A 23,756-nucleotide genomic window follows, 5' to 3' on the forward strand; every position below is an offset into this window, starting at 1 on the left:
ATGTGGTAGCCTAGTGGTTAAAGTGTTGGATTTACAATAAGAATGTTGTGAGTCTGAATCCCAGGAACAAGGCCCTTTGCTCAGTTGTGTAAAATAACATAAAATGTATGTCACTCTGGATAAGGGTGTCTTATCCAAATGCTGGTAGGTAGACTTTTAACTGCCCCTAGGTCTGGATGTGCATTGTGCTCTGAGGCTTATCAAAATACATATCTTTAAATAAGTGCAAATATTTCATAGCAGATACCATTATCCAAAACAGCTTAAATTTATCTAGTTTACACTACCAAGTAGTTAACATTACAAGCTTTTTAGGTTTTACATTTCCAGAATAATATCATTTTACACAACTGAGGAATCAAGGGTTAAGGGCCTTGCTCAGGGGCCCAGCAGTGGCAGATTGATAGACCGGAGGTATAAAATCACAACCTTCCGAGCAGTAGCCCAACACCTTAAACACTATGCTACCATATCCCTTTTTCTATAAGTGTAAAAAAGTTCTTGGTTAGGGTTTCTGTTACATGCTGTGTAGTTCAGTCCCATCATCATGTATAAAGTATTCTGGTGCCTTGTTAGTATCGGTACAAGTGTGTAGAGTGCAGGAGAAATTCAAATTTAAACTTCATTGGTCACATGGACTACCATGCACCGTACGACACGCAGTGAAATGCATGCAGGTTTCTTTGACTGTGACATAAAGAAACGGACCAACTGACACATAATGAGCTTCAAAGCAGCAAACAGAGCTCCAAGTGTCATCAGCTATGTTTTACTCTGGCAACATAGATTGCAAAGAGCGTTGTTTAACGCTTGTGTAAGCATGTGTCCTATAATCATGTCAGCCGTAATTATCTGGAGCTATAGGTCAAATTTCAGCTCTTGCTTTAATTTGTCACCATGCTTTGTTAGCAAATAAAATAGAAACTTCCAGGCAAGCTTAACCCTTTTTGGAATGGTTTCTTGTTCAAACTTTTGATACAGAACTTTTCTAAGAAATTTTATTATTTTAGAAACAATTTTAATTAAAAATGTAGCTAACAAAGAGTGAAAGGAAATAGCATCAAACATAACTGCAGATACAAGCTTCCGTTCATTAGCGTGCCCTTTAAATCTATTGAATAATATCTCTCTCTCTCTCTCTCTCTCTCTCTCTCTCTCTCTCTCTCTCTCTCTCTCTCTCTCTCTCTCTCTCTCTTATCTTTTTTTTATAAAGGAAGGCTTTAACTAATTTTCCTTTGAATGTTTTGTGTCAATAAAGTTTGGTTTCAAGTCAGTCAGCACACACACACACACACACACACACACACACACACACACACACACACACACACACACACACACACACACGCGCACACACACACACACACACACACACACACACACACACACACACACACACGCACACGCACACACACACACACGCACACACAAACACTTTTCATTTAGTAAAAAAAGATAGAAAAAACACAGTTGACTGAACTCTTATCTAGTCTGTGTGCACGTTTGAGTGCTAATGAGAAACGTCATCACCGTTATGCCAGCATACTGAAACTCACACTAAAGGAAAATAAATGTACACATTTTCTCATACACATCACTTCCAAGTTTTACCCCATGATTTAAAAAGTGTTTCATGTTTACCTGATAAGAATTTACACGTGTAGGCGAATGTGTGTCCAATTAACTGGATTAAAATCTGTTTATCACAAATTATACGCAAAGCAACTCATAGCATATAACATTTTCTTTTGTTCCTCAGTTTATTTAATGCAAAGGTTTAGAAACTGTACAGTTTATACACACTTTATTCAGTGACATTCAAAGGTTTGAGATCACTAGTGAACATGCTTAATTGAATACCAAATCTTTCATTACATGTCATAGACTGCTGAACAGTTTCCTTCCAGAACGCAGAGAGTGGTCTGAAAGGGCTCTGGGTATTTTTTCAATGTTCTTCCAATGTTCTTCAATGTTTTTCCTTTTTATGTCCTAATTACTCTCCCTATATATACCCTATATATATTCTATTTTCTGTTTTTTTAATAGTTATTTTTCATTTCAGTTGCCTAGACGTCCATAGTGTTTCCATGTGTTTGTAGTTTTGTTATTTTTCTTAATAAATCCCTTTTGTCATCTCATCCCTGCATTTGGGTCTGGATATTGTACCCATGGAGACACCCATTTCTGATATAAGTAGCATGACTACATAAAGGAAAAATATAATCTGAAATCTGAAATATATGTTGCAGTAAAAGCATATTTATTAAATGAGCAGGTAAAGAAATACAAAAAGTGAATGCAAAGACAAAAAAAGGCGAGAGTCGGGTGATCTACAGAACAACTATAACGAGGTAATCTAAAATTGCTCTAACGAGGAAACAAAGATACACAAAAATTTAAATGTACAAACTAATCACGACTTAGGGCAATAAATCTATAAATATGCAAAAGGGAAACAGCCAATGACCGGAGATAAGACATGAATCAAAACAAAGACATGCAAGACGATATAAACAATCATATCACAATACAGAAGTGCATGTCACAGTGAGGGGGAAATATATCACAGAGTAAAACTTTATGATACACGTTGGATCAAATTGATCAGAGCGTCATCTAAAACCTGCTTCAGTTGAAGGGTAAAAAAAAAAGAAAATCTTTTTCTTTTCTCTTTTTCTTTTTTTTAAGAAAAAAGATTTTTTATTTTTTATTTTTTACAAAATAATGTTAGCATGGCCATGACAATTTGGAACAGTTGTATAGAATATCTATTTCCCCTCCTCTGGAACTAAGATGCCCAAACCTTCAACACAAAGTGAGCTCCATGAATACAAGGCTTGCTTTAAAACAAATCTAGTGTCCTGCACAGAGCCTCAACTCCGCTGAACAGCTTTGGCATCTCCTCACCTGCTCCAGATCTTCTCACCTGCCATCAGATCTCATTAACGCTCTTATTCCCACATCCACGCACCAAAATCTAGTGGAAAGCCTTCCCAGAAGAGTGGAGCTTATTATAACAGCAAATGTTTAGACATATTCATACAATGGTCAGGTGTGCACATATGTTTGTCCACTCTCACTCTCTCACTCATTTTCTACCGCTTATCCGAACTTCCCGGGTCACGGGGAGCCTGTGCCTATATGTTTGGCCATATAGTGAATAATAATTATACTGAATATATAAGTACACATACCCTATTTATTGTTTATAGAATCTTCTGTAGTGTTAGGAGGATTTCTTTCATTTTAGAAAGACAACGCTGAAGTGTTTATTGTGCCATCATTGTTTTCACATCACGCGGCGCTCGCTTCATTTTTGTGTTTATGACTCCATCAAAAATAAGAGATAACTCCTGGAAATAGTCAGACTCCCAGCGCTGCGCCGTTCGCCCCTGATAAGCAAAATACAAATATTGTTATTGAGGCTGTCACCTGCGTCAGGAGAGTACCAACATAACAGGAGAAATTGAAGTGGAAAAAGTGGCGGTATTTCAGTGAGGTGCACTTTGCTGCCTGCTCTCATCTGCTGATTTGTAACCTCAACTCCGAACATCTATTGTGGCTGTCAGTCTGGCTTTAGCACTAAATTACTTTCCCATATTAGAAAAAATACAAACCCAAACTCTCTCTCTCTCTCTCTCTCTTTCTCTCTCTCTCTCTCTCTCTCTCTCTCTCTCTCTCTCTCTCTCTCTCTCTCTCTCTCTCGTGCGCGCACTCTCTCTCTGTCTCTCCCTCTCTCAGAGACATATTAGCTGAGAGATAATATATATATATAATATAATACATACATATACGTATTATATAATATACATATTTGTAGTACAATGCCAATGAATTCTTGAATTTGATTAGTCAGAAGTGAATCAGTCTCTGTGTTCTGACTGCAAGGCAAATAACAGGTGTATCTTAATGCATTCGCTTGAATATGTCATTGTTTCTATAGTAACAGCTCATAAGCGACACACGGACTCGAATGATAGTGACTAGACTGATAATACACAGTTTTAAAGAAACGATGCTAAGCAAAATGCGTAATTGGTTATTAAAGTAATTATTATTTAATATTTATGGAAGGAGTTTCCATTGTCAGAGTTTTATTTGAAACGGTCAGAAAGTTTGTCGGAAATGTTAAGGACAGTAGACTGGGTGAGACTGAGAAGCATGAAAAAAAAAAAAGATAACAAAAACTCTCTAGTCTTGCTGATATTCCACGACCTTAAATGTGACAAGAAATGGACAAAAGTAAATTTAATATGTGATATTTTTAGTCATTATGAGTTAATTATAAATTGTAATTGTTATGAGAATTCCTGTAGTATAAAAGGAATAAAATAATTCAGACAGTGCTTTTAGTAGAAAGCATCACACCACCTCACCTTTGGTTTTTTCCAACAGCAGCACTTCCTGATGTGTTTTATGCCTTACAAACTGTATACTGAAACCATTACTATACATAGCTCAGACCGGCAAAACACACAGTCCACAAAACACTGCAGGGCTTAATCTAGCCATAAATACACACACACACACACACACACACACACACACACACACACACACACACACACACACACACACATGTACACATGCCATCAGTCACACTTGGATTGAAAGCGCACACTTGAGATCATTAGGCTGGCGCGTAAATAGCCTTCCACCCTGATCAGTCAGATGTGCTATTTCACTGCTTTTCAACACACACACACATACACACAAACACACACAAACACACACAGTGTACGAGTCAAAAACTGGTAGGGTCTTTTAGCACAGGGTCAGTAACTCTCATATTTCTTGGCACACTTTTATTACCAGCGCCAAACCAGTGAGAGCCGATAAATCCAACAATGTTAAATAAACACGCATGACTACTGGCTGAAATGCACCTAATGGAAGCCTCTGCTTTCTCTGTACACGAGTCACCGTGCTACAACTGCCTCCTACTGAAGCCTACCGTTGCCAACTACTTTCAGAGGAAAGTAAATAAATTTCCCATATTAGAATATTTGTGGAAACGTCTGTAGATTATGTCATGCACTATTTGCATGTGTATGATGTATTCTACATTTTCAGTGTAAGCCCTTTACATCTGTTCACATCTCTCCTACTCTTTATGCTCACATTGCATTTTAACAGATCCACATTTCCAATAAAGCTTTCCTTATTTACATATTTTTCTGTTTCTGTTGTCAGATAACAAAACGAATATGATATAGTGACTGAAATGTAGCATATTAAGACTACATATTAACCAGCAGCCTCTGGTTGAGTCATTTCCAACCTGATATTATAAACATAAACCATCATACAATACAAATAAGTTAAAGAGAATAGCTGTGCTGTGAATTCGGTTAGATCTACAAGTAAAATAATCTCTCAAAGAGATAGTCAGTAGCTAAAGAATGTCTTTGGTATTTATTTCTTTTACAAGGTTTCTGTCTAGACAACAATCTCCAAGAAGGATTTCCCATTTTCAATACTCACTCTATTCTATGAGGTGACTCTGATATATGTAAAAAAAAAAGTAGCTAAAATTAGTCATAGAAATCGCAAAGTGCTTTAGTCGGTAAGTCGACAACGCTGCTGTAGCCTTCCACTGTCATCCGGGCTACGTTCGAACGATACACTGTTAACCGTGATCCCACACAGACGACGCGTTCGTGCTGTAATCCTCATTTCATCAGCTGACATTTCTCAGCATAGCAGAATCAGTACGAGTTCAGTTTGCAGTCAGTGCTAAATATAATATGTTGTCATTTTAGCTGTCTGAGAAAGATGCTGACATTCCTGATGGCTCTGTCTTGTTCCCAGCGTGACTATACATTATACACTTACAGTACACTGTCCATATTAACATATTATCTATAAGCAAGGAATCTATTTTATGTACTTATGTATTTATATATGGAAATGTCAGTTCAAACAGATCAAAAGGAAAGGATTATGTAAGTAAACAATCCCCAACAACAATTCCCTTCATATAATAACAGCATCTCGAGTGCTTTATTCCCCTCATGCCACACTTGCAATGTATATATATGTATATCCTTTCATATATATTAAATGGTTATTATATAATTTGTTCTAGCACAGTACAAGCAATAACATTTGAATTCATTTAGAGCTTGAATAGCTGTCAGAGCTGATTTTATAGAAAGTTATGCCAAATGCTTGAATCTGATTGGTCAGAAGATGTATTAATGCGCGCATTCTAAACTGTTACTGTTTCAATAGTAACGATTCATACACAAGTGCATACAGCTGTGTCCCAAATGCTGTACTACACAGTATGTATTTACACTACACAGTATATAGAGTAGCATCTAGTTGTATGAACTTTAGAAGGGTACTATCATCTCAAATGGAACACTAATGTTATTTTAACTGTCCAGAAATATGAGCTGTTTCTCAGCCCAGGCAATTTTTTATAATGTTGGAAAAATAAATGACAAAACATGAGCTCAAATTAAAGACAATTGTAAGAGGTCTTGTCATCATCTGGTAGCCCAGCATCCTTTCATAGCTGATTGAATAAAAAAAAAGAAACATTATTATTTAACAAAGTATTTTTTTTATTTTTTCATTGGTTAGACTACATCATTTATTTGAAGGTAAGAATTCAGTCTTGATTATGCTTTCAGTTTTCTCGGTTAAATGACAGGCTGCCTGTGTGTGTGTGTGTGTGTGTGTGTGTGTGTGTGTGTGTGTGTGTGTGTGTGTGTGTGTGTGTGTGTGTGTGTGAGCGATCAGACCAAGTGAGAGAGACAGAAAGCAGCTACTCTAATGAAGAATGACTGCAACGGCTACGATAGAGGTGAGAACAGGAACTGAGTCAACTCGGACGTTAAATCCAACTATAAACCACTAAAATGTGTAACATGTGTTCAGTAATAAATTAAACATTGCAAGTGTGGTATGAGGGGAATAAAGCGCTCGAGATGCTATCATTATAGGAAACTAATAATGAAGGGAATTGTTGTTGGGGATTGTTTACTTACTTAATCCACTCCTTGTGTTTTGTTGGAACTGACATTTCCATAGCACTCTGCTATTACACTGTGTGTTTTTAATGTAAAAATATGTTTGGTGTATAGCAGTTCTCCGACATGTGGATTGATTCCAGACATCCGTCAGTCATACATGTCATTGTAGATGGTTCATGATGCACTTATTTTTAGTGCTTTCTTATACTGGTTAAGGGAAAACACCACACAGTTGTATTTACTGCTCAGCAAATTATCATTGCATGTATCAGATTATACTTTCAAATACAGTTTGTTGATCCAGTGAGGTTTTCACTTATGTGCTCAGTAGCATTTTCATCGAGCTTTATTGAATTTTCCTTGAGGCAAGGGCAGGCACCGGTGTGAATTGGGTAAGAGCTAAAATATAGTAAATTCTTATTTAGATTATGAGCATACACAGGAATCGAACTGACTTCAGTCAGACTTCTATTTTGGATGGCTTCTTTGGGCGTCTCCGTTCAACCCGGTGCCAACATTGGGCCGACATTGGCAAAGGAGCTCTTTTCATATCATCTTTGCTAGAGCTGCCACAATAGTTAGACAATTTTTTCACACTTTTTATAACAAGTCCATTTGTCAACATCAGCTCAATGTCAATGTTAAGCTGAATACCCTGTACATATACAAAAAAGATCATAAATAATGCACTATGTAGCATATTATTCTTGAATTAGTGACGAAATGCTTTGCATAAAATGTGTGAAGTAGGAATTTTGAAAAAAAAACAAAAAACTATGTGATGCACTCATGCAAATCAGTGTGCATATATTGCTAATTTGTTACACTCGGGAATTAGCCATTTAATGTGCAACAATCTTCTCACTAACCACTTGAACAGCAAACATGTCCATGTGCTTATGCCTGTTTGTGTATTTTTAGTTAGAATAGTTTACAAATTAAGAGGAAGAGCCAATAGCATCTGTGACCATCAGTACTAATAAACGAGTAGTGTTCTAAGTCTCAAAATTGACACAAAATTGAAAACCTGTCTGCAAAATGAATGAAAATGAATGTTTTATTTATGTTGTGTTTTGTGCTTGAAGGAAAATCGCTTCTATTAGGTAGTATCGCAATTAAGGGACCAAAAGGTTCTCAGGGAGATTTAAAACACAACTGAAGCTTAACTGCTGAGGCATCAGTATTACTACAGAGTAAAAATCCATGTATAGATGTATAGCCTGTCAATAATGTATCAGCATTTCTAATCATATCTAGCTTTGGCCACAAATCCCAAGCACACTTGACACTTGCCCCATTAAGAAAAGCCAGTGCGGTGTTAATATTTTCATTGGAAATTAACATGCTCCTACAAAATATTAGCTTCCATTCCCTCCTTTGAAACCAAGGGAAAATCTCTCTGAACTGGCAGCAGATTTTTGTTTTACAACACGGTCTCAAGATTAAACATTAACAAATTCACAGGGCAGTTTGGTGAAGCGGTTGAGTTAGCAGTCGTAGCATATCTTAAAACTATAAATATAAATATTGTAAATATTTCAATATGCCAGGAGGTTTTAGGACAGGCATCATGGCTGTCAGAGTTATGATTGAAATTTTGCAGTTTAAAGCATGCACTTGTTAAAATTCACATGCACTGTCTATAGAGTAGCACGTGGGGATAAGAAGGCAATTTTTTAAAGACCATACAAAATATTTCATATTTTACTAAGTACTTAAGGTGTGGCTATGTGCTGCATTTTAAAATGAAAGAGACAGAGAGAAATCTGCTGATATAAACCACTGTGACCACAGAAGCCTGAAAGGATAGACAAGACTGGTAATATTAGGCTTGGAACAACACATTAACACCGGATATAACCGCAATCATGGATTTAGCCCTTGTTACCTAATTCTCAAAGCGATAGTCCTTATTGCACATTTCCTGACAAACAATTGTCTGGGGCCACATACGAACCACATATTAAGTACGCTACTGTATTCCGGTACGGAATCAAGTTAAGCATTTTGTGGCTGACAACATGATCATTCTTAGTTACCGGGCTCCAAATATTAACTGGTGGCTGATGTATTAATTCCTTGCCATGCCTTTTAAAAACCACTGTGAAGAAACAAGTGTGTTCTACATGAATATTAATACAAATACTAACAGGATGTACAGACATGGTTTTGTGAATCTGCCTGAGACTAGAGGTCTGCACTGAGACCAGGAATCTGCCTGAGACTAAAGGTCTGCACTGAGACCAGGATCACATATAAAAAGATTTTTATATTTATGCTGATACAAACAGTCAAATACAAAGCTTTCCATTTAGCAAATAATGTCCATTAGAAGCAGCCTTTATTATTGTCAATTGTCCACAACACAAAACACAACGATATGAAACTAAAAACTGTCATATATGACCTTAATAAAAGGTGGAATAAAGTGCTTATAATGTTTAATGAACTGAGATGTAAAGATTATAAAAGTAGAAATCTGTGGCCTTCTGGAAATAGAACATGACAGGAACATGAAGAGTTCTGGGAAATTTTAGGGCAGAAATGCAAGGTAGAAGACCAATTCAGTATGAAGAAAACACAAACGCACACACACACACACACACACACACACACACACACACACACACACACACACACACACACACACACACACACACACACACAAAATGAACTTCTTTTATTATATATCCTAACTTTGGAGGTTTGGGTCAGACGGTCAGCATCACCAGAGGAGAGTAGGTTAATGGTGGGTCCAATGGTGGCAGCTTAGGTTCTGGGGCACTGCCCCAATGATAAAATTAACCAAGCCTAGAAGTACTGAAATGCCAGGTTGATGCGTCGAGGGGACTGAGCAAGCCCCTTTTCTGACTTCCATCTTTAAAAATCCATTTAATATAAAGTCCTATATAGTGGAACTATATATATATTCCTATATACTGTAGTGGACGTTTCAGATAATAAACTGATGAGACGGCATGTGTTGGTTTAAATTCAGCTGACAGCTTGTTTACATTGTAGTCTATATTATATATTTTTTGTTTTTAATGAAAGAAACCTTCCCATTTAGGCCACCACCACTTTGGGTTATAATGTTATAGACACAGATATTAGGAACAGCAAGACCCCTACTAACATGTCACCTCAGCAGTACTGTAATTTAATTAGAAGAGAGATAGTAAAATTGTGGCCAATAAAGCACAAAAAATAATGCAATAACCTGGTACTGTATAAAGTAATGAACACATGGAGCAACACACCTTACATAAAAATACAGCTTTTAATTGAAATACTTCATGCACAGTTCATTTAACACAGACATGAATAGGTTTAATAGAAATTTCCATCGCTGGTGTCTGTATTGTTGCCGGTGTGGTGACACATAATTAATGCTTTGGACTTTCTCTTGACCTCACCATTAACTCAATAGCACATTCTAAAGAGCATCATTTCTAGGCCAGGTTCATTTACATGAACAACACTTGATTGGAAACAAAACAAAACAAAAAAAAAAAAACATCAGCACTTTCACAGTTTAACCCGCTTTTAGCGGACTGGCAGGGAAAAGTAAAGTTCACTTATTGCTGCAACCTCCAGCAGAGATTCACTGATCTACAGAGCTGCCTCCATCAGCGTTCAAAGGAGAAGTGTAGGTAGTACAATATCATCACGACATCTCAGACGGTTCTCTGTGGGGAAGAGATCAAATGAGGTGCTCAGTTTAACAATGGTCTAACAATAGAAGACGTGCTGGGGTGTCTCCATTCTGACAGAGCGTCCTGATTGAGGTCTTGTTACCTACCAAATTTCTGATTTCAGGTGTTCAAAGGGCTCCTTTAGTAACATGATGCTACAGAAGAAAGTCCGAGTCAACTACCTAAAAGAACTGGTCTATAGAATAATATGGCATCAATATTCTGATAAATAGCACTACACTACAGTTTTCTTGACATGCTCAAAGGAAAAAAATGAATGATCGGATACGTATTTCATTTGAACTCATTTTAATTTGTTTGGATATTAGGTTATGAATGCAGTTACATTGCCACCTCACAGGGTCCCCAGTTTGAGTTTCACACTTTCTCTCTGTCTATGTAGGTTTCCTTTAGGTCTCCTATGGGTTTTCCACTTTCCACCCACCTGCCAAAAAAGATTAGACTGATGCCTTTGATGGGGCTTTCATTCTGGTCTAAAATAAAGAAATCTGTGTGTGTTTGTAATAACTTAAGATGAACGCAAATGCACCAGGGTTCCATAGAATCGTGTTAGAAACAATCGCACTCGGATTTGGGCCACAGCAAATGTGCCTAGTGTGAAAATCACCTAAATTGCCTCTAAGTGTGTGAATGTGAATGTGTGTACTGTACATGGTGGCCTATAATGCACTGGCATACCAGCCAGGCTACATCGCTGTCTTGCACCCAGGTTCTCAGATGCTGTACCACCCTGATCATTATAAAAAGATACTAAAGGTGAATAAATTAAAGATCATGTGCATTACATAAAACTGGCATCAGATACTCTAGCCTCAGTCTTAGTTAGCGTATGTGCAAAAAGTTTTTGTGTGTGTTTGTGCGTGTGTGTGTGTGTGTGTGTGTGTGTGTGTGTGTGTGTGTGTGTGTGTGTGTGTGTGTGTGTGACCAGTACCAGTTAACTAGCTTGCGTAACTGTTTTACTTTGTAAAGTACTTCCGTAGAACCTCTCTACAGCCGAGAGAAAGCTTGAGTTGTAAAAAGAGTGAATTTTAAAATCAAATGTCTTGAGAATGGTCTATAAAGGTCTGTCATATTGGAGTATCTTTTGCCGTGAGTCAAAGCTAAATCTCCCGTGGCCCCAGATAATAATAATCCAATCAAAGACAGCACTGATGTCTAGGGTTTGCAAGTTTATTGCAGTGTGCTGTCAGGGTTTAGCATTTAGTCATTCTGTCTGATTGAATGAGTAACAGAGATCGTGTGTGAATGTGATGCATAAGCAAAGCTGTTTTTCAATTTCTCTAGTAAACCTACTCAGGCTGTGGCGAGACCTGGGTGTCAACGTGTTGTTTCATGGTTAGTCATGGAGTATGATCCTGTACGCTAGTGGTTCACATGCCTTTTTCATCCAGCAACAACTCCCCTAAATCATACTGTTTCTCAACTACTTTTTTTTAAGAACTGCACTTTAACAATAGAAATCATTCATGTAGAGATATGTCCTTTTTATTAGGTGTCCTTGAGACATAATTTAGAGTTTTGGCTGATGCCATGTGTTTTAAACGAACCCTCCAGACATAGAGAGATAAGCAGAGGACACATATACCTATAAATAAATAGCAATCGAGATAAATACAGCAAGTATGAAGCTAAAAAAGCCTTCATGACACAGTCCTTTCTAACACCTAGTAGTCTTACGTTCAATTATATTGAAGTTATTCACTACAATTCTATTTTAAGAACGAATACAAACTCTTATGAAACGACACAACTTTAACTAAAGTACCGCTATACTGTAGTTATTTCTCAGCGACTCATTGGAAAATGATGCAACTGCTTGTAAACAAGCTCAGAGGATACATAACAATAATTCACTGCATGCTAGCTGGTGTTACATACATTTTTAATTTTATCTACACTAAAAATCCAGCTTGACACATTTCAACCATAGGACTCATGGTCAGTCAGTCAGTCTGTCTGAGAAGGCAATCCGTCAAAAATAAATATATAAATAAATAAACAAATAATTTCACATATTTTTTCATCACCAATTTTCACAGAACCAACAATATTCAAGTGAAAGAAAATGTCAAATGTTCAAAAGAAAAAAGAACAAACTCACAATAACACGCTGGCATAAGTATGTACACCCCTTGTTTGTAATATGACACTGTCTTATTTGGCTGAAAGTCTAACAGCTTGATTTAGCAACTTTGTTCCACTCTTGATTGCAAAACAGCCCGAGATCTATAAAATTGTTCAGGAATCGATGCTCTTCAACAGCGAGCACAGTACACAGTGAGCACAGTACACAGTGAGTACAAGAACAGTGCTCTACAAGTCATTCCAGGCTATTTAATAGATTTAGATCTGGCTCATTAGGCCATGATTGTACCATTCCAAAACATAGACAAATCCTTTGTTGACAGAGATTCATACTCTGAGTCGTTTTTGTGCTGGAAGGTGAAACTTTTCTTCTTCAGCTGTCTAACAGATAGACGGTAACTTTAAGCAATCTATGATTCATGGATCATGATTATCATGAAGATCAACAGTGTTTAAAGTTGTTTAACATATTAAAAGTTAATATGTTTACAATTAAAATAATCGATATTACATTATGTCAAACATTAACATATAACGTTGGAAAATGTTATGTTTGCCCTTCAGTTTTGGAGGGATGTCCTGTCCTGCACATTTTCATCAGTTTTCTATATGACATCTGATATATTATAAGTATCCCTCTCTGGATCATTTTCACCTATTTACCCTTTGTTTGGAGTTAATCTTAATCACTTTGTTGATAAAAGGTGACATTTGATAATTTCAATATGATTAGTTAATTCTGAGCACAATCACACTATTGCAGCCAACTGTAAGTTTTCTGTTCATATCTACTGCACAAATAGATACAAAGTGGTGTTTGTGTAAAGAATTCATAGTAAAATGTTCCTTTCATTTTCCCAACAGGCTTTTTTGTTTTGAAATGGTTGATTAATACCATGGAGTCATATTTTTCGACTAGCTTTTCATGCTGTGAAATTTTCAAACCCCTAACTGAGACTAAATATCCACATTTAAATAAATGGAAATGTCTACAACTGTCATCAGAAGACATCCAGCCTTGCAGCTCTTAATGTACTAATGTTTATGAGTTGTATTCCTTTCTTTTATGATATTTCTCTTATTTTTTGATTAACATTTTTAATGTAACGGCTGATCTTGCAGACCATCGAGGGAATGCAAAAAAATCAGCATGGCATACGTTTTTGGTATCCTTTTTTTCACAGAAAGATTGTCTATTAAGTAGTGAAATCAGAATTGTATTCTTGCTCAATATTTATTCTTTTCTCTAAGCTAGGGTCATGACTCACAGTATTTCACTAGTTAGCATGTTTAGCGTTGTATCTGCCCGTTCTCATGGACACCATGGCAACTAAAGCGCTATGGCAACCAGGCCGGGGGGCCCTAATTAGAAAGCTAGTGTCTCTTCTGAAAGAGAACGTGGAAGTGAGGAAGCTATGGACAAACAGAGAGAGAGAGAGAGAGAGAGAGAGAGAGAGAGAGAGAGAGAGAGAGAGAGAGAGAGAGAGAGAGAGAGAGAGAGAGAGAGAGAAAGGGGGGGGCAGGGTGTGTGTCAGCTATAGTATATTTACAGTATATTTCACAATAAAGTTTGATGTCTGTTACGGTGTTAGCTCAAAGCGTGATTGACCCAATTTTACAGTCTCCACCAGCAATTTTCAAAACATGAGACATTTGTGAACGTTTTTTAAAGGAAGTAGATGTCAATGTTCACAGAAGCCCTGAGCCATCATTTCCACTAACATTTAACACTCCACAATCTATCAGAATTCTTATTCTGTATGCTATCAGCGCTTTAGTACATCTTCCTGAAGCTTCTTGCCCCAAATCCTACCCAGCAGTCCAATGTCCAAGTGGGGTTCAGTACCATTTTAAGTGAAAGACTGAATAAAGTAGAAGTAACTGTGTCAGTCAAAAGCTGTATGATATGGATTTGAAAGACTCACTGATTCTTTCAGTATACACTAATGAAAGACCATCTGCAGGATTTTAGACTGCATTCATTTTAGGCATTTCAGAAATTTCTGAATTGTACACCTGCCAGTTTGTGAGAAATATTTTCTCACATACCATCTGTAAAATACTGTATTTCAAGCACTGATTTAAATACTGTGTGTTTTATGGTGCAGAAATACAGCATAGTGGTAACAAGCTTAGCTTACATAAACTGAGTTTATTATGAAACAAATAAATCGTTCACATGCTGCGTCTTTTTACTTGCTCAGTCCTCTAAATGAGAGATTGTGGATTACGCTTTAAGTTTCACATGTTTAAACCTTTTATACAGTAGACTTAAGTTCCATTCAGTATAAACAAATTAATAATTTTATATTGCTAATGGATTAGGTAAGATCAGGAAAACAACAAATTCTTGGAGCTTTTAGTGTCTACTCTCATATGGACCATTAACATGAGTGTAGAGAGTGACATAACAAAAAAACAAAAACAAAAAAAACCCCTAAAAAAATCAGATTTTATATTTCGTAAAACGCGTGTTGCTCAGGTTTGTGTAAAAATAAAAAATAAAAATCTGTTATAAAAAGACATATAAAATATATAAAATTAACATCTAGCTAAAGCCTTTTTTTTTGCTTTAAACCAATGTTTTTAAATCTTGTACATCAATTCATGTTGGAATTACTATAATTATAACCTTCAACTTAAAAAAAGCGTTCACATCGTCCAACTTGTAATTACCGGCGAGGAACTCTGAGTTGTCTGAAATCTCATGTTGTTAACGGCAAAATGGAGTTAAACATATACATAGAGGGGTGTTATGTCTATCAAACAAAGAAAAAGTTGACTGTTTAATAATAGTCTGGAGCGTTGTATCTTTACTTTAGTGAAAGATTTTAAAGCATGGTTTTATCAAAGGAGGCTAGGAATAGCTATTTGGCAGAGATCAAGATATCAATATTATACCTTTAGCCTTCACAGAAAGAGTTTCCAACTGTTAAAACTGATCATTCCCTTCTTCTCTCATAAAACTATCTCAGCTAGTGAATTTGTACCAGATTCCAGCCATATTAGTAATAAAACAGTCACATATACAATGCAATCTAAATATAATACAATCTAAATATCAACTTATATTATAGAGGCATTTATTATTATAGGTTTAATTAATGCACCTTTTAGCTTTGCTTTTCTCTTTCTGAGGCAACACTTCTAGATTTGTCGGTCATGTCACCTTAAAATGCTGTTGCTAAATGTGCTGGTGGTATTTTTTCATAATACAATAATTACCTTTAATCACAATTGTACGATGACATTTTGGCCACGGCTCAGTGAGAAGCACTTTAACTGAATGAATTAGAAAGTGCTTAACTGTTGCACTGATATCAACAAAATTAAAGGTTCTACTTTATATTATCTATCTACGTGAAAAGATATATGTCCTTTAATTATTTTCCTGTAATTATTTGCCTCTGAATCTATAACTATTTTCGAATGTTTTATGTTCATTCATGTGTTATATTTCATATTATTCATGAAAGGTTTACGCTTAGGTTGTCTCTGAAGATGCCGTATTTCTCATTTCATATGTTTTGTTGTGGTGTGTCTCTGTGATAAAACACACGAAGGTCAGAAATGATAGAACTCCCTACCTCATTCCTTTTTTATCTCCATTCTTCTTCCCCCACCCTTCTTCTCTTTCCTGCATAAATTAGGTTTGTTCAGTCTGTAGCTTAAACTGGTGTAGCCTTTCCGTAGTTATATTTCTGTTGGTGAAAATGCTAAACTAAAGTCAAATTTTTCAATAAGTGAGAATTAACATCACGAATACGAAGATAAACCCAAAGACATCTTGATGATGTTCTCTCAACTATCGACCGTGCCTGGTAGCCCCACCACTCTTTTACTACATAATCAAAGCTGCAAGCGTTAAGTGCATGGACTATGCAGCATTCAGTTTTTGATGGAGTTTTCAGTGCTAATTCACTTCTCATAATATTTAAACTACAAAATGGCATAGAACCATACAGATTAGCAGTTTGGGATACACATTGAAATAACCACATTCTGTCTTCTAATTCTCTCTACAAGTACAGAAACAATTCCAGCTCTCATATTTATTGCCTTCAATCTTCTACCCTAGTCCCTCTTTCCCTTTTTATGTCAAACTACAAAGCTCCATGAACACTTCTAAAACAGATTATTGAAGCTACAAGATTGTCCTGATAATTTCATACTATCACTGTTTGTCTCTGACAGCGATGAACAGTTTTACAACTGATCATTAACATACTCTTCATCTCAGATTTGTTTTTACCTTTTCCCTCTCTCCCTTGTATCTGTCATTGGGGGAAAATACACATCATCTGTCTTTGGTTCTTTCTTATTCATCTCCCCACTTTTATTTCTTGGCATGGTTAAGAATGCACAGTACTCATGCGCCTCTGGAAATGTGTGAAGGAGGGAACTCTGGCAGAGCTCAAACAGAAAGTGTATTCCTAGTTTATACTCTCCCTAATGAGACCACCAGCCTAGATAAATATACTAACACGGGGAAATGGCTGCGTTGGGATTGTGCTGAAACTTTAGAACCAATGACGGTTGGCAACATTTTCAAACCCCTGCCAGCAGTCACTTTAATATGTTTGTTGCATCGCCAGGAAAGGAGCTTAGAAATGATACACCAGACTAAAGACATGCACTTGTGAGAAATTAATGCTGGTGGGTAGCCAGGGCAATCTGCTTTACATGTGAGAAACTTCTGCAAGGAATCATCCACGTGAGCAGTCAGACGAAGCATGACTACGGTAGATGATATGGAAAAAACTGACATCTTCTCGTATCATGAATTTCATCAGCACTATGGTAAAGCTTGTGCAGCAAAGACATCCAATTATGAAAAATAGTTATATTGATTTAGGATTTAGTGTTTAGTAAATGTAATCGAATGCTATATGTTCACTGGAGGGGAATGGGTGATATTGAAAAACTAATTATGCTGAAGCTGAGCTTCCATTCCACTCCATCTATTTTCAACCTCAGTTATCCTACTGGGCCATGGGGACAGGGGGCACAAGGCAGGGGACAATCAAACACACACTCACACACCCATTTACAAACTACGGACAATTTAAAGATTTCAATCAGTCTTTGGACTGGAGGAAGAGACCAGAGTGAAGCCAAACTTTTATATTTTGGTTATAGAGTCTAGATTCCAGGCAGCTACAAAAAAAATGAAGCATATTCAGGTTGATGCAGAAACCTCTGTTATATAAAATCTACATATTTACTGATGTATCCCTTGACATGATAATCATATCATTTTACATCAGCAATATACTGCACTGTTGAATATACACCACATCCTCATGCTTGTCCTACTTGAAAGACCAGGATTAGCATCAAGAACAATGTGTAAAACTCGACATTTTATATTACTGCAATTATTAAAAATCTAAGAACATAAAAAAGACACAAAACAAACATGACATTAAAACAAACTATTAGATTCCTGCTTGGTGATGAACAGGTGATTCATCAGCATACACACAAGTGTATGAAAAAAATAATTGTTCCTGTACTTCTGTAAAAAAAAAAAAAAATTAGTCTGCTTTGATTTACACCAACAAGACATCATTAAACGATATATAAATGAAGGCCACTGTCTTAACCAAATAAATAGGAATGAATTATACTTGCAAATGAACTCTTTAAGGTAATCTATTATACAGTTTCCGTTCAGAATTTTTAGATTTTATGTTTATTCGTTTATTTGTCTTGAGCTTTTCCATCACTTCCAACAAAGTGGAATATTATCTGTTAAAGATTAGTAAGATCACCGATATCTTATTCCATTATCCTCTCTCCCAGGCCTGTTGAATCCATTTTTATACACAGTGGAGATGGCAAGTAATTGAAAATTCCTATTTATGCAAAGTCAAAGAGTGAAACACTGACTATAAGGTTAAAGTTTAATTCATTGGTTTAATTCAAGAGTATTTGTAGAGCTCTTTTTTTTTCATCTTACAAAAAAAAAAAAAAAAAGCCACGGTTCTCAGTGTAGGAACCCAAACCCATTAGTTATTATATTTATTAATGAATTCTGTCAAGATTTTCTAACCCTTTTAATAAAAACCTAATCTGTGAGTAAAAAATCCAGGAATAAAAAGAACACTAGGCTTAATATACAATCACGATTAACAAACGATAAACAAATACATGATCTAATCACCTGGAATCATTAAACCTGAAAAGTGTGTAAAAGCAGCTTGTACACCATTTCAGCTTTAAGGACAGAATGGGAAGTATAATAGCCAGCTGTGTATTACCAGCTGTGCAGCTAAAAAATATGACAGTCATAAAAACTCTGCTGGACAGTCGATTATAAAGTGATTCTGCTGTAATGCGAAGAAAGCAGCAGAATAAAACCTAATGCTAACTTTCAGTAGAATCCTTTTACAACTCAGTCATCTATTCTTCACATGGTGGACATTTCTATTGTTGATCACGCTCATTTAGCAGGAGAGTGAAAGAGAGAACAGGAGAAAACCTTTAAAAAGAAAAGAAAATATTTGAATTAGTCCTAAGTGGAAAAATATGAAAATTCTCATTTTCAAAGTCAATTTGATACCTTATTGTAAGTCTATTTTTTTTGAGTAAAAAAAAGAAAACTTGTTCCTAATTATAATTAAGAGAGATTAAATATACACTGAAAAAAAACATGCTTAGTTAAAAAGTAAGTTTGTTGTAAGAAAGGATTGAGGCGTTATATATGACAAGGATTGTTCTCCTTAAAAAATTCTTAATTACTTATTCAAACCACACAAATATCAAGCCTGAAATAAAAACCCAACATCTAACATCAAAACATAATGATTACTAGTTCACAGTCACTAACACCTTTAACATTCATTAATAAAGTTAAATTGCAGACTGAGAAACACAAAGAAAAGTAACTTTCCCGAAACACTGGATCTTTCAAAACATTTCAAAATGCAATAGCTTTAAGCCTTAAAGCCGACATGAAACAAGAAATATCGAAAAGAACCTGTGCATATTGCGCAAAATTGCTGAGCTAAAAAACCACACCGCAAATCGTTGCTTCATTTTTTGTTAACACTTGCAAAAACTAGTAAGTAAAACACTTTGGGTTTAGATAATATATTTAAATGAATTAATCTATTACACATTTTAAAGCATATGTAATTCTAATAATTTCCATTTTTGTGTAAAAATCATTTTGTCATATTTACTGAACCACCAAATCTTTTTTAATTCGCTGTATATTTGTCAGTGGGGCACGGTGGCTTAGTGGTTAGCACGTTCGCCTCACACCTCCAGGGTTGGGGGGGTCGATTCCTGCCTCCGCCTTGTGTGTGTGGAGTTTGCATGTTCTCCCCGTGCCTCGGGGGTTTCCTCCAGGTACTCCGGTTTCCTCCCCCAGTCCAAAGACATGCATGGTAGGTTGATTGGCATCTCTGGAAAATTGTTCATAGTGTGGGAGTGTGTGTGTGCCCTGCGATGGGTTTGCACTCCGTCCAGGGTGTATCCTGCCTTGATGCCCGATGACGCCTGAGATAGGCACAGGCTCCCCGTGACCCGAGAAGTTCGGATAAGCGGTAGAAAATGAAATAAATGAATGAATGTATATTTGTCTACTGTTTAAACACACATTAACAGATTTTTACTTCAAATTCATAAACTTAAAAGATTCTCCATTTATTTTGACAGACAGCAACAGATTGTGTTAAGTGGGCATGGCTTCCAGGAAGTATCTGTTAATATTGAAGATTTCAATTAACAGATGTGATAATAATTGGTTCATTTGCCATTTTTTTAGAGAGGAAAAGGTTATTCTTTTTTTTTGAGTGATAAATCATAGCAGTGTATGCCGGTGTTTTTGCAGTTCTCCTACAAAAAATGTGCAACGGTTGGTACAGTATGTCTAGTAATATAATATCTTTAGTAAACCAAATCAAGATATAATTTAAAGATGATAATATCGATAATCACAGAAGCCTACTGAAAATAAAAAAAACGCCTAATAAAGGAGTGGAATGAATTTGTTGAATTGTGTTCAATGTGTTTGAATAAATCTGTACATTAGTAGCTCCTGCGCTGGAAGAGGTTTGAGAAGCTCTACTGCTGTTTGTTTTGTTACTCATTTGGCACAGCAAATACTGTCTACTAAAAAAAAAACAAGCTAGGACATTTTAGGAAAGTCAAATCCTCTCTTGGTAGGACTTGACATTTAAGGATTCTACCAGAGCGACTTCAACCATCAACCTTTAAAAGGACCATCGTGACCAAGAGTGTATCGTCTGTCTAACAAAATGCTTCTAGAGACCTCAATTCATGTTTAACGTTCACCTGATCCATTGAGGCTCCAGTAGTTGGGGGTGTCTAGTAAAATATAAAAGGGTTTACATTTTAGACCCCCCTTCCTCCTTTCTAGACCACCCTCTGCATCATAAAACAGTACAGCCTCTGTTCTTGTAATGTTTAATAATTCTATGTTATCTTTAGAATGAAGATCAGTACTAAAACACAATCTTCTCAGGCTAATGACCATTATTAATTTCATATAATTTCATCCATAATTTTATCCGCTTGTTAAGCCAGGATAAGGATCTGTTTTATCTTTGACTCATCTTTTTGAGAGCTTGGCACATCCTTACCCAGACTGCCTCCCTCGCTCTAGCCCTTTCATGCTTCTTCAGTGGGAATGAGCTCCTGCTCCTGGCACTCGGCCATTATGCCGCTGCACAGAGGGCAGACTGTGTAGATTAGTGTGGCATGGGGCCCTGAGTAATAAACCTCATTAGCCATGCGTTTATTATTCATCAAGTGGAACCCAATTGATCGCTTGTCTTTGAGCACTACGTTAATTGAGAATTGATTGATCCGACTCGGACAGAGTTGTGGGAATTGATTGGCCCGATATGACTGGCACACTCATCTGGAACGAGGTCTCTGATCAGCGTGGCCTTTTCATGAAGAAACATTTTTAGAGAACTTCCCCAAGTCTATAGGACATGTTAGGAGGGCAAATGATGAAAAATGGTTAGAGGAAAATAATCATTAACCCCCATGCAAAACAAAAACTGTACATCCTATAATAAAAAAATGTTTTATACAGCAATTGTACCTGTTGTCTTGCGTGTTTTTTCTTTTGTTTTGTTTTGTTTGCACTGAGTCCTTGTTGTGTGTTGTTTGTTACTTGGTTTTCTCTATGTATCTCATGTATTTTAGTTGCCCAATTTTCCCCTAGTCTTTTCCTGTGTCTGCTGGTTCGTGATTTTATTAATAAAGCCTCTGTCTTTCTTCGATCCCTGAATTTGGGTCTGGGATTTTGTTCCTGTGGAGGCAGCAGCAACTGACACCCTCAGTGAATTCATATAAACTCCTCAATGTAGAGCTTAAAAAAATGTTGTCAACTGGTTTTAAAAATACATTTGTGCACATGTGCAGTGTAGTGCTCTCTAATAAACGCTGGGTTGTTTTTGGGAACATGGACGTGAAAGAGAGCATTCACGTCAACGTAAAAATCGGACGACACCAGTGCGAGAAGCCGCCGTTTTCTTTGCGTCTTCAGATAAATGTGAGTGAAATTCTGTCTGAAACGTAAGTTATTCAATATGTATTTAACGATGTTCATAGCCATAAAAAAATCTGCTGTATAAACGAATGTTATATGCGCAATTTAGGCTTTCAGTCAGTTAGAGTAAGATTACAGTACCTCACGTCCAAGTGACAGCCGTGCGCCGGCTAACGACAGATCCCAGATCAGTAAACAGGAGAGCGTGTGTGGCATCTTCATCAGAGCATGGAAGGAATAAGGTAAATGCTTTTTTACATATTACTTTTGTACATGTTAAATATACTTTATTATAAATGATTTCTGTGTTAGATACGGGTTTGACACGGTGGGGTTTAACGTATTTTGTTAGGACATCCAGTTTCCCGCTCTGCTTCTACATTTTGTTTAACTTCGCTGTGAGGTACATTCAACAGCAAACGAGATTCGTTCACTACAAGCTACTACATAGTATATAGGTTTTTTTCAGGATTAAATTTAAATTCGTATACTCCTGTACAGCCTATGGTTAGTTTGAAACAAGCGGAAATGTCTGAGGTCAGCTCAGGCTAAATAAGGTTTGAAACTAAAAATGTTCGACAGCCATTTTATTCGTGACACACCCAGGATAATTAGGACAATTTAGAAGCAAGTCTTGGATAAAATGCCTTTTGACTGACATTAATATTTTCTATGTAATTAGCTGATGGCAGCAAGCAGTGTTCCCTGGTGTGGCAGTTTCTACAGACTGTGGTGTATGGACTTCCACGGGAGGAGAGTAAGAGTTCTGCCAGCATTCATTTTTGCAGACAAACTGTAACTTATTTTTTTTTTGTTTTTTGTTTATTACTAATTAAACTGTGTATAGTTAATAAACTTTTATTATTATTACTGTGACCTGACTGCTTCATTGGATTCTGTGTTGTTTAACTTGTACAGTTACATGAAATGTTTTCATATTTCACATACATATTTAATTGGAAGTAAATTTTCCTGACTGCAGTCAGTTTGATGCACGTTCATTATTCTCAATTCTTCTATTTTTCTTATACAACAATGATATTGAGGTTTATGTAAATGTTCTGAAATGTTTTCATATTTTAAATTTGTATTCTTAAAGTAAATTTTTCTGACTGAAGTCAGTAAAGCATTTACTGTGATATTTGATACATTTTCATAGAATGCGAGCGTTTTACATGCTGTTATGACGAAATCAGCTCCGTATATTAGACATATTATATATACGATTTAAGGTTTGCTATTTTAGCCTAGACATCCTTTAGGAAAAATAAGAAAACGTGTGTTAATAAAACGAAGGACGACATTTTATTTACATCATTAAAAATTGCTAAATTGCTAAACCTAAATTGCTTCCACATACTTCCGGACGGGGTTGGATTACCGAGTTAAGTATTGCTGTAGATTCATTATTTTAATCACTTAAATTTCTGACCCATTTTG

The 23,756-nt window shown here is 36.3% G+C and overlaps 1 protein-coding gene across 1 annotated transcript in view; it reads right to left on the reverse strand.

The window, feature by feature from the left end:
* Positions 1 to 10,295: 10,295 nt before the first annotated feature.
* Positions 10,296 to 23,756, reverse strand: part of LOC125140740 (acid-sensing ion channel 1-like) — a 61,810-nt gene continuing 48,349 nt past the window's right edge. The window contains exon 3 of the mRNA XM_047810252.1: positions 10,296 to 10,672. Within this exon, the coding sequence (XP_047666208.1) occupies positions 10,661 to 10,672 (12 nt within the window). The 3' untranslated portion in view covers positions 10,296 to 10,660. The remainder of the gene's footprint in view (positions 10,673 to 23,756) is intronic.

This window comes from Tachysurus fulvidraco, chromosome 2 (genome assembly GCF_022655615.1).
Source record: "Tachysurus fulvidraco isolate hzauxx_2018 chromosome 2, HZAU_PFXX_2.0, whole genome shotgun sequence".
Classification (NCBI taxonomy): domain Eukaryota; kingdom Metazoa; phylum Chordata; class Actinopteri; order Siluriformes; family Bagridae; genus Tachysurus; species Tachysurus fulvidraco.